Below are 14,045 nucleotides of genomic sequence, written 5' to 3'. Positions count from 1 at the left end.
GCTTGCATACCACAAAGATTTATGGGGACTGTTCTTCCATATTTCAGAACTTTATACATACATCTTATAATGTTTTGGTATTGATATTGGTGATACTGGCCTTGGTTTTACTTAGTATTGGAGTACCGGAAAACAAGGGACTTGGTAACATCTGCAGAAACATCAACAGAAACGTTAACTGAATTTCATCCCCTCTTCTTCTACATCCATCTTCCCGTTCTTAACCCTTTTCCACTTGATTCCTGCTTCCTCACCTTTATTCTATCTTAGTTATTAATTAAATGGGTTTTTAGGGGCTGGAATGAAGAGGCCATTTATATTAGAGCGTCTGAAGTCTATGGATTTGTTTGCCTGCAAGTAATGTCCTCTGTACAAGACTGGGCAAAAAGATCTCCCTTTATTTTACGTAGAACTTTAAAGAGGAGGAAGGGTTGGTGAGACGCGGCCAGTGTTCTCAGTGGGACTGCGTGTGCTGGAGAGAGAGGAAAGTGAGTCTTCTAGCTGCACAGATGAACAATCATGCAAAATTCATGGCCAGGGGGAAATCTGACACCGCTGTCGACTGACAGGAGGTGAGAAAGGAGGAGAGAGCTGTGGAGTGAGAGGGAGGGAGTTGAAGAGAAATTGATGGAGGATAATGTGGGTAAAAAAAGCAGAAGAGGAGGAAAAGAATGGATGAATGAGGAAGAGCAGGAGGAGCGCCGAATACATAACATTAAGACCAACCTACGTGGAGCGTAGGTTGGTCTTAATGTTCCACATATGCGAGAATGACTGTTCACATGCATATGTAGAGCCAAACATGGTCAATACGGCAATACTCACACGCTGCATTGTGTGGTATCACAGGAAGCTCGTTCCAAGTTTTAAGAATCAGCTGGTCTTCAGGTTGAGGATTTTTCATTTCTGTCCACTTGTGTTCCCTCACCAGCTCTGCTCGCTGTCGCGCAAGACTTTCCAACTCTCCATTAAGTGACTTGAACTTACTCATCCACATGTCTGATGCCTTCAGGTCAGCAACTTCCAGCTCAAAGTCTCCGATAAAGACCCCGGGGATGCATGTCAGGTCGATTTTGTCCACTGCACACTCATGTGGATGAGTGATGAACTTGAAAAGACCAGTGCGCGCACGAAATTCTCCAAAACGTGCTTTGAATGACTGCAGGAGATTGGACGTAAAGCCAGCTAGCTGCTGGAGATCCAGATGTTGAGTGGAGTCACTTGCTAAGCATGCATCTCTAAATTGTTGCAGTCTTTCAAAGTGCAGAAGACGACCTGTTTCAATGTCCCTGAGAAAGACTTCCAGCTTGCTTTCAAATGCAAACACTGCTTGTTGAAGGGATGAGATTGTATTTCCAATACCTTGCATTTTCACATTGAGCTGGTTCAGATGGCCAGTTATGTCCACGAGATAGTGAAACTGCAGGAGCCAGTCAGTGTTGTCTAGCTTAGGATGCTTGACGCCTTTCATTTCAAGAAAAGTCCGGATTTCACTCAGGCAAGCTGCAAAACGGCTGATCACCTTCCCCCTTGACAACCAACGCACGTTGCTGTGTAAAAGCAGACCGGGATAATGATTCCCAACTTCTTCTAACAGAGCTTTAAACTGGCGATCATTTAAAGCTCGGGCAACAATAAAGTTGACCACTCGAATGACCAGCGACATCACCTCACCAAGCTCCTGGCCACACGTCTGAGCGCAAAGCGCCTCCTGGTGCAGGATGCAATGAAAACTTAGGATGGCTCTCTTTTCATGTTCACGGAGAAGCGCTACAAATCCTTTGTTCTTCCCCAACATACAGGGTGCACCATCAGTACAGACAGAAATAAGTTTATCCATCGGTAGTTTTTTTTCTTTAGCAAACTCGTGAATAAATCCTCTCCTCTTGTTGTCCCTTTCATTGGCAAAACAGCCAAGCTTTCCTCACGCAGTGTGTCACCTGCAGCATACCTGGCAATTATACTGCACTGAGATAGATGGCTAACGTCTGTTGACTCATCTAACGCGAGAGAAAAGTATGTCCCGGCGTTTATGTCCTTAATTTGTGTTTCCTCGACTTGATTTGCCATCATGATGCTACGATCGTGCACAGTTCTTGCTGACAGGGGCATGTCTTTTATTCGTTTGATTATCTTGTCTTTATTTGGGAAGTCATCAAACAGTTCATTGGCCACATCAAGCATGAATGTTTTGGCATACTCGCCATCTGTGAATGGCTTTCCATTCCTTACTATTGCCAAAGCACCCGCAAAGCTAGCGGAATTCCCGTCACCTTGCTTGGTCCACACACGTAGTTGCTGCTGAATCGTCTGCACTCTCCGCTGTAGCTCCTCGCATGCCCTTTTCCTGCTGTCCCCCGCTGGATATTTCGATGCAAATGAAGCATGGTGCGTATCGAAGTGCCGCTTTATATTTGACCGTTTCATCGATGCAATTTTATCATTGCATATTAGACATACCGCAGATCCTGCTCTCTCCACAAATGCAAATTCCTCTGTCCACGCAGCCTGGAATGCACGGTAATCATCGTCTTTTTTTCTTTTCGCCATCTTTTCCGTTACAAGGGTTGAAGCGGATAAACTAGTTGGCTATCTGATATAATTGATTTCCTCACCTTTACAATGACCCGGACATGCTCGCGAGCCATTGGTTCCCGACCCGACCCACGGGTGACCCGTGAAATTTATCTTCAAAACTAATTTCTGTTTACTTTAAAATGACATAGTATTATTAAGAAATATAAGTATTTTAAAATCAGTTCCAAACTGATTTTTTTTTTTTAAACTCAAAATTTTCTGGGAGCCATATGCCGTCACCGGAAGAGCCATATATGGCTCGCGAGCCATAGGTTCCCGATAGAGGGAGAAGAGCAGTGGGGAGAGCCACATCCCTGGGGGGCACCGGTGCTGGTGGTCCGGATGCTTGATGTGGTTTTTCCCAGCCTCACCTACTCCTGTCTGTCAGGAAGTTAGTGATCCACTGACAGGTAGAGGCTGACACAGTGAGCTGGGAGAGTTTGTGTTTGAGTGTTACCTTTTTTGACAAGAATTTGCAACAAAAAAAAAAAATATAAGGTAAAGTAAATGATTGCATAAATATTCACCCCCTTCAGGTCAGTATTTAGTAGATGCACCTTTGGCTGCAATCACAGCACTGAGTCTGTGTGGATATGTCTCAATCAGGCTGGCACATCTGGACACTGCAATCTTTCTCCATTTTTCCTTGCAAAACAGCTCAAGCTGGGATCGGGCGTGAACAGCTCTTTAAGTCCAGCAACAAGTTCTAGATTGGATTGAGATCTGGGCTTTGACTTGGCCACTCCAGAACATTCACATTGTTGTCTTTGAACCATTTCTGTGTAGCTTTTGCTGTATGCTTGGGGTCGTTGTCTTGCTGCAAAATAAATCTTCTCCCAAGTCGTAGTTCTCTTGCAGACTGAGTCAGATTATCCTCCAGGATTTGGCGATATTTTTCTGCATTCATGTTCCCCTCTACCTTTACAAGCCTTCCAGGGCCTGCTGCTGAGAAGCATCCCCAGAGCATGATGCTGCCACCACCATGCTTCACGGTGGAGATGGTGTGTTTGTGGTGATGTGCAGTGTTTGGTGTTCGCCAAACATAGCGTCTAGTCTGATGGCCAAAAAGCGAAATTTTTGTCTCATCAGACCAAAGAACCTTCTTCCAATTGACCTTGGAGTCTCCCACGTGCCTTTGGGCGAATTCTAGGTGAGATTTCATATGAGCTTTTTTCAACAGTGGCTTTCTCTTTGCCACTCTCCCATACATCTTCGACTGGTGAAGAACCCGGGCAACAGTTGTTGTATGTACAGTCTCTCCCATGTGAGCTTTTAACTCCTTCAGAGTGGTCGTAGGGGTCTTGGTGGCCTCCCTCACCAGTCTTCTTCTTGCCCAGTCACTCAGTTTGTGAGGACGGCCAGCTCTAGGCAGATTTAAACAAGTGCCATACTCCTTCCATTTCTTAATGATGGATTTAACTGAACTCTGTGTTCAGTGAGTTGGAAATGTCCAGTGAGTTGGAAATCTTTGTCTAGCCATCTCCTGACTTATTATTTTCTCTGAGTTGCTTGGATTGTTCTTTTGTCTTCATGTTGCAATTGTAGCAGGAATACTGATGAACCAGAGACTGGACCTCCCAGACACAGGTGTTTTTTATACTACAATCACTTGCACTCAGGTGTTCTCGATTTCACTAATTGTGACACTGCTGGCATCAACTAGCTGGACCTCTGTTGAATTAGGTCAGTCACTTTAAAGGGGGTGAATATTTATGCAAACACTTATTTTACACTATATATTTTTAATTAATTGACATTAGTTTGTAAAAATCTGTTTTCACTTTGACATGTGCAGCGTTGTTAATAACTACGTTAAAATAAAAATATTGCTTACGATAAAAATTGTGGGGCACCACTCCTTAATAGGAGAAGCAAATAAAAATATGATCAATAATTTGGTAACAAATTATCCAGTCTCAATATGTCAGGCGTAAGTCCTGATTTCAGTGACCTTATAGTTCCAACCTTTTGAATCAATATGACAGACAACGACTTGGCGATAAATGGGTAATTTATTAAAAAGGTAATATAATGAATGTACGACAGGATTATTGATTAAAGAACAATACAAAACATGAATGAATGGATTTCAGATAATCAGGCAATATTGTATCAAATAGTGAAGGAAAGTTGCGGACTCCTCTTTCTCTGGTCCCTGCTCTATCTATATTATTGGCTTTGAAGTGGGGGTACATGTCCCTGTCCCACCACAAGACTGAGGTATGTCACTGTGGCCCTTGCACATTTGACCAAATTAATTCCGAAAAACAACAGTGTGCAGATGCACTGAATAGGTGCAAGGTATCGCAATAAATTAACAATTCATCAAGATAAACAGCACAACCTTTTAACCTGGACACTACTAGATTCATCAAACGCTAAAATGTTTCGGAGGCATTTTTCAACCCTAAAGTCATCACCCAAGTCACACAGATCTACAGAAAAGGTTGTCATGGGCAGTTAACCATAGATTAAAGTGAGTTGACAGATCTTATGCCTGCTCCGTATATATTTGGCCACTTTTCCTCTCCGAGGACTTAAAACACTGGTGATACGCCTCTAGCACCAGCTCATACAACTTAAGCACTGCAGACTTTGTTTTAGAATAGCTAGAAATATCCTCCAGACTCAAAGATGAATAAGCTTCCTGTGCTTTCCCTGAGAGGACACACTGAAGCATAAGGGTACAGTCCGCATTGGGCCAATTTCTAGCCTTAGCTACACGTTCAAACAGCAAGAAGAAGGTGCCTGAATCCCTCTCATTAAATGGTTCTAAAAAGCGCAGATTTTTATCATCAAACCGATTCACAGCAGACCTGGACACCTGTGTGCCCTGATCTTCACTGAACACATGCCATCTCTGACCATAGACAAACAATATCCCTCCATATTTAACTTTGCTGTTACTAATTCCTGATTTTCTCTACTTCAATATGCTTTTTAATTTCCAATTCATGTTTAATTTTGTCATGTTCCATCTGCAACAGCAAAATCTCCTTCTCTTGCTCAAAAGTTAGTCCATGACTCAGAAAGATACAGCAGTAGGAATTGGAGAAGACTCATGTTTGTCACCGGGCATAATTCCTATTACAGTACATTTTAATTTTATAGAATCTTTATGATGCGTTTATCTCCTACCACCACTAAATATGATCAGCAATCAAGAGCAACTCCTCTTTTGTGAATATATCTAGGGACTCCAGAGATGGAGCGGCAATGAACGCCTCAACATCAGACATTTTCAACTATATACAACGACTACTTACTCCACCTTTACGCACACGGTTGAACCAGGCAGACACCACAAAGTCTACCCTTGGGCAGATAAAGGATAAATCCTCAACTCGTTTTGGAGTCTCCCCGCTATCTAAAGACCAAAACAGGTAACTAAGCTCATCCTTAGTCTTCATGTAGCTACTTGTTGTGGGTATTTATGCACTAAAGACCGCTGGTTTAGCAGAGCGACTAGCGAGCTACTTACACTCCTGAAACCATGGGGATGCGCTTAAGCAAGCTTCAACCACGTTCACTACAGCACTACAGAAAACCAGCTCAACAAACCCAAAGGAGAATGTCGCTACATTCTACAAGGGAAAACTTTCACCAATTTGATAGAATTACTCACAGAGCAACTCGCAAGCTTCATCTGGGCCAGCTGATACCAGCACAAACAAAACAAACTAACCTCAAAACAAACTAACCTCTCTTCACAAAATCGGGTAAGAAAAGACTACAAAATCAAATCATTGTACAAAACAACACTTGTTCACTGTTGTTCTCTCATGACGAGTTGTGATGCCCAAATCCATCCAAACTGAAAGGCAGTGGTAGCAGCGAGACAATCACTCCCGGATGAAGCAAAAAAAACCTGCATGACACCCCTCACCCATCCCCCAGAGTGGAGTTTTTTTTTATACCAGATGAAACTACAAACAATAAAGATGACAACAAACAGTGGTTGATGTCATCAATTATGTGGCCCCTTACTGACTGTGACTGAATAGCAAGACTAAAAAGTTTTATTATGTATGCGTGACAACTTTAAAACTGTTATGATTGGGCAGGTTCTAGGCTCTGTTTAATCTACCAATTTGGCAATAGTACATTCTCTTTAAGCCCATTTTCATTCAAAGAAGCTCTATCGAGTGAATGTTCCACTTGTAAATGACTAAAGGGTTGAAAAACTATTTCTAAATGTCATTTTTCAGTGTCATTAACTTGACACTGAAGAATGACCAGGTATTAAAATATTCCACACACATTTAGCCAAGTGTTATTTCCCTTATTTGTAGTCCATTATTGCACTTTTATTACAGGAAAGGAAAGACCTTCAACATAATGATTTTACGTGATATCGGGGCCAAGCGTGAATTTTTCAGCTACTTCTTTGAAAAAAGATTATTAAACATGAGGGAGAGTTAGAGGAAATGTCTATATAATTAATTGGCTTTGGTAAAAAAGAGGAGGATTTAACTTGTTTTGATCGGTTTTCTACAATGATACTCATTAAATAGGTTTTGTCATTAACTACTGAAATAATAAGTCAGGTATCTAAAGCAACGATGATACAAGATTTCTACAGTAGACATAGATGCTTTATTTATATTTTTTTAAATGTATTTTCATCATTATAAATAATTTAACCAAGTCGGAACATTGAGACCTTCAAATCTAGAGAAGGGAAAAAGGTTTCTCCTTAAAGAAACTTTTAGTAATTTTGATACACAAATTATGCCTTGTGGACTCTCTGATATTAAAATACAAAGAAAAAACAACATATTATTTAATAACCATCAGATAATCTGGCAAATCAGTACAAAATTACTTTCAAAATATACTTTAAGTACCAAAGTAAAAGTACTCATTGTGCAGAATCGCCCATTTAGAATATCATCTATTATATTATTGGATTATAATTATTGATGGATTAATCTGTTCACCGGAGCTAATTTAATTTAATATACAGCGGGTAAAATAAGTATTGAACACGTCACCATTTTTCTCAGTAAATATATTTCTAAAGGTGCTATTGACATAACATTTTCACCAGATGTCGGTAACAACCCAAGTAATCCATACATGCCATAATACACACCATGTTTGGAGGTCAAATGGCACTGCACATCACCCCAAAAACACCATACCAACAGTGAAGTTTGGAGGTGGGAACATCATGGTGTGGGGCTGTTTTTCAGCATACGGCACTGGCAAACTTCATATAATTGAAGGAAGGATGAATGTAAAAATGTACCGAGACATTCTTGATAAAAATCTGCTGCCATCTACCAGGATGATGAAGATGAAACGAGGGTGAACATTTCAGCGAGACAATGAACCCAAACACACAGCCAAGGAAACTCTCAATTAGAGAGTTTCGGAGAGTGAATGCCACTTAATGTTGTGGTTCCAACATTTTAATTATTCCATAATTGTGTATGATATGAGGAATCTGGTGATTTTCTCTCCTGGGGAAAAAGGATAAAAATATTTGTTGATGTTTACTTTAGGCTTCTATATTTTTTAAATTTTACGTAAAAAACCTTCTATTGAGGTTTTCGAACGAAGCTTAGAATATCTGTCCCTGAACAATGGGGGAGAATATGATTTTGTGTTACTGTGGTGATATTAATTTCATCTATGGTGCTGTTAGATTGCTGCCAGAATGCCCTTTTAATAGATGCCTTGCCTCAATGCAGCAAGCGGGAGAGCAAACAGTTTTTGACCGAAGTGAAAATGTTGTCAAGGTTGTGAATTTTGGAAATGATTATTTTGCACACTTTAAATAAATTTAAACTGTGCATGTGAGAGAGAGACTAAGAAAAGAGTGGACTAACGCATGCAATAAGTTATTAATAATGGTTTGAATGTCAACGTTATAAATGAAGATCTATTCGGTAGGCCCGCAGCACTGGTTGAAACATAAAGTGTGAAATATTTTGCGCTTTCAAAGTAAACCCTTCAACAAAACCCTCCAAAACAGGGGTGTCAAACTCAAACACACAGTGGGCCGAAATAAAGAAATTGATACAAGTCAAGGGCCAGATGGGTTCAACGTTTATTGAAAACTTATTGAAAGAACCTTAGTGCACATATTGAACCTGGAACTAACAAGGCCTATAGAGTATTGCCTATAAAACAACATTAATTATGAAATAAATGAAATAAAAATTATAAATAATACATAAATATATAAAAATAAAAGTAATAAAATCAGTTTCATTAATTGCTTATGGCTCTATCTGCAGTTTTTCCATATATAAAAATAAAAGTAATAAAATCAGTTTCATTAATTGCTTATGGCTCTATCTGCAGTTTTTCCAGAGTAATTTCAAGTGAAAACATTTTCCAAAGGCAAACAACAGCCAAAAATAATTTACTTCAAAGAAAAATCAAATGTCCTGTAGTAACAAGAGAAAAAAAATGCAAAAATGAAACTACATTAAAAACTGAAAATGCGTCAAAGCACCGTTTGCTTTCCATGAACTCACAGATCTCCTCACGCAACTGGAAAAATCTTTCCAGCACCTTTCCCTGGCTTAGCCATCGCACCTCTGTGTGACAGGGCAAGTCACCATATTCTGTACTTAACTCCTCCAGAAAAGACTTGAACTGGCGGTGATTTAAACCTTTGGCTCTGATAAAGTTAACTGCTAATGTTATGATGCTCATCACATGTTCTTTTTTCAAGGCTTTGCCACACAACGACTCCTGGTGTATGATGCAGTGATAAGCTGTCAACTCACTTGTGACGTTTTCCTCCTTCATCTTTTCTCGGATCCTCCCCACCAATCCACTCCTTTGACCGCACATCGCAGGCGCTCCATCTGTTGTCAGTCCCACAAGTTTATCCCACGGCAGCCCCATTTTATCTACACATCTGGACACCTCTTCAAAGAGATCTTTCCCCGTAGTTCTGCCATGCATTGGGTGTAATCCCAAAAACTCTTCTGTTACGCACAGGCTTGAGTCCACTCCACGGATGAAAATTGACAGCTGGGCAGTATCAGAAGTGTCGGTGCTCTCAAGCAAGAGAGTATGCGATGAAATCTTTTCCCTTTCCCACAAGCTGTTGTTGGAGATTGGCAGCAAGGTGACGCACACGGTCAGCAACGGTGTTTCGGCTTAGGCTCACATTTAAAAATGCTTGCCTTTTTTCTGGGCACACGGCGTCGCAAACTTTAATCATGCAGTTTTTGACAAATTCCCCCTCGGTAAAGGGCCGGGTTGATTTTGCAACCTCTGCTGCCACAATAAAACTGGCCTTAACAGCAGCCTCGCTTTGTGATTTGGCTTTAGTGAACATAGCCTGCTGTGACACCAGACTTCTTTTTAACTCCTCTACCTTCTGTAGCCTTTGTGTCGTGTCCAGATGCTTGTATCTGTCTTGGTGCTTCGTTTCATAGTGTCTTCTTATGTTGTATTCTTTCATTAGAGCCACACTGTCTCCGCACAGAAGACACACAGCTTTGCCCTTTACATCCGCGAACATATACTGTGCCTCCCACCTGTCTTGAAAACTCCTGTTTTCAAATTCCACCTTTCGTTTAGCCATTTTTTGGGGAGAGGGATAGTTGAAAGTTGACACAAGTGGTATGTAATACAGACTGTGAGGCGCGCGTTTGCGGGCCCGCGATTGACGTGCCGACACACGGACAGTGCATTGTGGGATTTGTAGTATTTTGGTGGTGCGTGCGATATACCGGCGGGCCAGCTCTAATAGTAAATAGATTTTATCATGCGGGCCAAAGATAATTCATTCACGGGCCGGATGTGGCCCGCGGGCCTTGAGTTTGACACATGTGCTCCAAAAGAACAGAGGGCGGTCTGTTCTTGTGTTATATTCCAGCTGTGGAATTTAACACTCTAACTTGCCTGTCTATTCAGATGGGTAAACACATTTACATCTCTTTTAAGGTGAGTTTAAATTTGAGGTAGATAGATTATGGTGATGCTTATATAGTATTAAAACTGCACGCCAGTACTCATCCGAGCGGATTCCTCTGCAGTGGTACTGTTACAGGGACAAACTGACGAGGTTTTTAAACAAAGAAAGAAAAACATAAGGTTTTTTACCGTGGTTTGCGTCACATTGCCTCTTGAATTTTTATGGTCCCCTCTCTGTGCTACACAGTAGTTATACACAAACTGACTACCAACAGGTATGCAGAGATACATGCCCAAAAGAAAAGCAGACATTTGTGTCCAGAGGAGAAACACACCTACTTTTAAACATATGGAAACTTACTAGAAATATTTTCCTTTTTGGAATATGGGCAAAAAACTGAATCTTGTTTTATGACACTGAGAAGATGCGGACCACAAAAGTTTGTTAAAAGCCCTGCGTGAATACAAAAAATAGCAAGACCCATCGACGGCTTCAGGACAGGTCAGATGGTGAGAGAGGGAGCAAGACATCAAGAATATTGAATATAGAATAGTGCCATAACAATGGAGTGTTTGTCTTCAATATTTCATTCGGTTTCTTTTTATTTATTTTATTTTTGTTGCAAGACAAGAGCCCATACATAAACAAAACAACAATAGGACGACAAGAACAGTGAATACAGGCTAGCTAGCATCATATAGTCAGTGTATGGGAAAATAGAGTGATGTCGATGTGTGTGTGTGTGCGTGTGCGTGTGTGTGTGTGTGTGTGTGTGTGTGTGTGTGTGTGTGTGTGTGCGTGTGTGTGTGTGTGTGTGTGTGTGTGTGTGTGTGTTTGAATTCAAGAATCATCAATCAGAAATGATAGAAAAGACATTATGAAAGTAAATATATAAAAGGGCAAATAACATAAATACAACTGGCAGCTCAGGAATACCAGGACATCGTCAGGGAGCTCCATGTGTATACATGTATACATGTATGTATGTATGTATGTATGTATGTATGTATGTATGTAGGTATGTGTGTTTCCTTCATTTCCAGTTCACATGAATAGTTTTCTTGGCGATAGTTAGGGATACAAGGAGCAATTGGCGGTTTGTTTTGTTCTGATTCATTCTTGATTTGTCTCCTGGTAAGCACTGTGACGGAGAGTGAATCTATTATTTCTTTCGGAAAGTGCCAAGTGGGGTGAACATAGCTATAGGGGCTATTTTGTGTGCAATGTGCACAGATGTCTGATGTGAATCCCATTTAAACATTTTTTGCCCAGTCAAGTGAATTACGTGGAGTATTTTATGTTGTATGAGTTGTAGATTGGCATTTTTAGTCATGAAGTGGATGTTATTGAAAAATGTAGTTCCAGAAGTTGGCATCAGGAGTGATGGACAGGTCTAATTCCTATTTTCATGATGGTATGGATAGTGTTTTGTCAGACTGTGATATTTTTCTACATATTTTTGGGATTAGCTTTTTTGAAGAGGAACATCCTGACTTAAATGAAGAGCGGGAACAAGCTTATACACAGTATAGCCTATATGAGATTCTGTCAGACAGAATGTCTTTTTTTGTGAACTTAAAGGTCATTATGGTGAAATGGAAAATCATAGAAGAATAATTCAGATCTGGTGAACTGGAAAATCAAAAAAATGAAAATAAATTGAAATTTTAATTAAAAAGTAGTAAAGTTTTTCCATCAAAATATACTTAAAGCAGAAAATGTAAAAGTATTCATTATTAAGAATGACTCATTTCATCATGATATATTTCATCACTTAAATGTTGCAACTAGTTAAGGTGGGGCTATAATGTATACTACTATTATATATTGAGATAAAAATTAAGTAAACTAAGACACTATTAACCAAACCTTTGAAAAACTCCCCTAAAAAACCCCTTTAACAGGGAGAAAAAAGGAAGAAACCTATGGGAGAGCGACAGAGGAGGGATCCTTCTCCCAGGATGGACAGAATGCAATAGATGTCATGTGTACAGAATGAACAACATAACAGAGATACAACACATTCAATGTATATGACATAAATTATTCATATAATCACAGTAGTAAGTAGAGTAACGAAGGACTACTTATAAAAGCGGCAATGACTATAGTAGAATTAAAATAATGATATAGGGAATAGTATTAGTAACGTGACTAATAATAATAATAATCGAAGTAGCAGTGGGTGTCAGCCGGGTCACAGCAGGAGGCACGACCACGGTCCAGGGACCACAACGATTCGTGGAAACCTGCGAGGTGAGAAAGCAAAAAGGGCTTTAGGATGGAAGCAAAGCTAATATGCGTAATGGTACAGGTAATAGTAACAGTAATGTGACAGTGGGTGTCAGCAAGGCCACAGCAGGTGGCATGATGTAAGATATAACCCTGATTCATGGGAACCTGCGAGGCGAGAAAGCACAAGGACTCCGGGGAAGAAGCAAAATCAGTAATGTGCATAAATAGGAGATTAATACATAAAGATGGAGGGAGAGAAGAGGAGAGAGGTGCTTAGTGTATCCTAGGTAGTCCCCCGGCTGTCTAGGCATATAGCAGCATATCTAGGGGCTGGACCAAGGCGAACCTGAACCAGCCCTAACTATAAGTGCTATCAAAAAGGAAGGTCTTAAGCCTACTCTTAAAAGTGGTGAGTGTGACTGAAACTGGAACCTGGTTCCACAGAAGAGGAGCCTGATAACTGAAGGCTCTGGCTCCCATCCTACTTTTATATACTCTAGGAACCACAAGTAACCCTGCATTGATGGAGCACAGCTCTCTAGTTGGGTGACACCACTTCCTGGATCACAGACTACCTCACAGGCCGGCCACAGTACGTCAGGGTGGATGGCTGTGTCTCTGAGTCTGAGATCAGCAACACCGGCGCACCCAAGGAACTGTACTGGCACCGTTCCTCTTCACTCTCTACACCTCGGACTTCTGCTTCAACTCTGGTTCCTGCCACCTCCAGAGGTTTTCCAATGACTCCTCCATTGTTGGATGTATCACCAGGGACAACGAGGAGGAGTACAGAGGACTGATTGAGAGCTTCATCACATGGTGTAGCAACAACATTACATTACATTACAGTCATTTAGCAGACGCTTATATCCAAAGCGACTTACAATAAGTGTATTCAACATAGGTATTCAAGAGAACTACTAGTCACCAGCAGTCATAAGTGCATCTCCTTTCTTAAACAAGCATCTAAAAGCATAAACCAGAGCAAAAGTATAGTGCAGAAGCAAGTTATTACGAATACAATAAGTACAAAAAACTAATACGAATACAATAAGTGCAACGAACTGATACGAATACAATAAGTGCAACAAACGAATACGAATACAATAAGTGCTAAGAGGAAGGCTCAGGGTAGTACTTCTTGAAGAGGTGAGTTTTCAGCCTGCGCCGAAAGATGGGCAGCGACTCTGCTGTCCTGACGTCAGTGGGGAGTTCATTCCACCACTGTGGGGCCAGGACAGAAAAAAGCTGTGACCGGGTCGATCGGCCGCAGGGACCTCTGAGCGACGGGGCAACCAATCGCCCCGAGGCAGCAGAGCGAAGTGGTCGGGCGGGGGTGTAGGGCTTG

At 41.0% G+C, this 14,045-nt stretch overlaps 1 protein-coding gene across 1 annotated transcript; it reads right to left on the bottom strand.

Annotated features, from left to right (window-relative positions):
- Positions 1-517: 517 nt before the first annotated feature.
- LOC129116509 (general transcription factor II-I repeat domain-containing protein 2A-like) lies at positions 518-10,129 on the bottom strand. The gene is given in 5 exon segments (XM_054627364.1): positions 518-591; positions 826-1,711; positions 6,059-6,062; positions 9,044-9,601; positions 9,603-10,129. Coding segments are annotated over 5 exon segments (2,049 nt in total).
- Positions 10,130-14,045: the final 3,916 nt, after the last annotated feature.

The sequence above is a fragment of the Anoplopoma fimbria genome, unplaced genomic scaffold, assembly GCF_027596085.1.
Source record: "Anoplopoma fimbria isolate UVic2021 breed Golden Eagle Sablefish unplaced genomic scaffold, Afim_UVic_2022 Un_contig_8769_pilon_pilon, whole genome shotgun sequence".
NCBI lineage: Eukaryota > Metazoa > Chordata > Actinopteri > Perciformes > Anoplopomatidae > Anoplopoma > Anoplopoma fimbria.
Note: the sequence above shows the minus strand (reverse complement) of the source record. Positions and strands in the feature narration are given on the sequence as shown.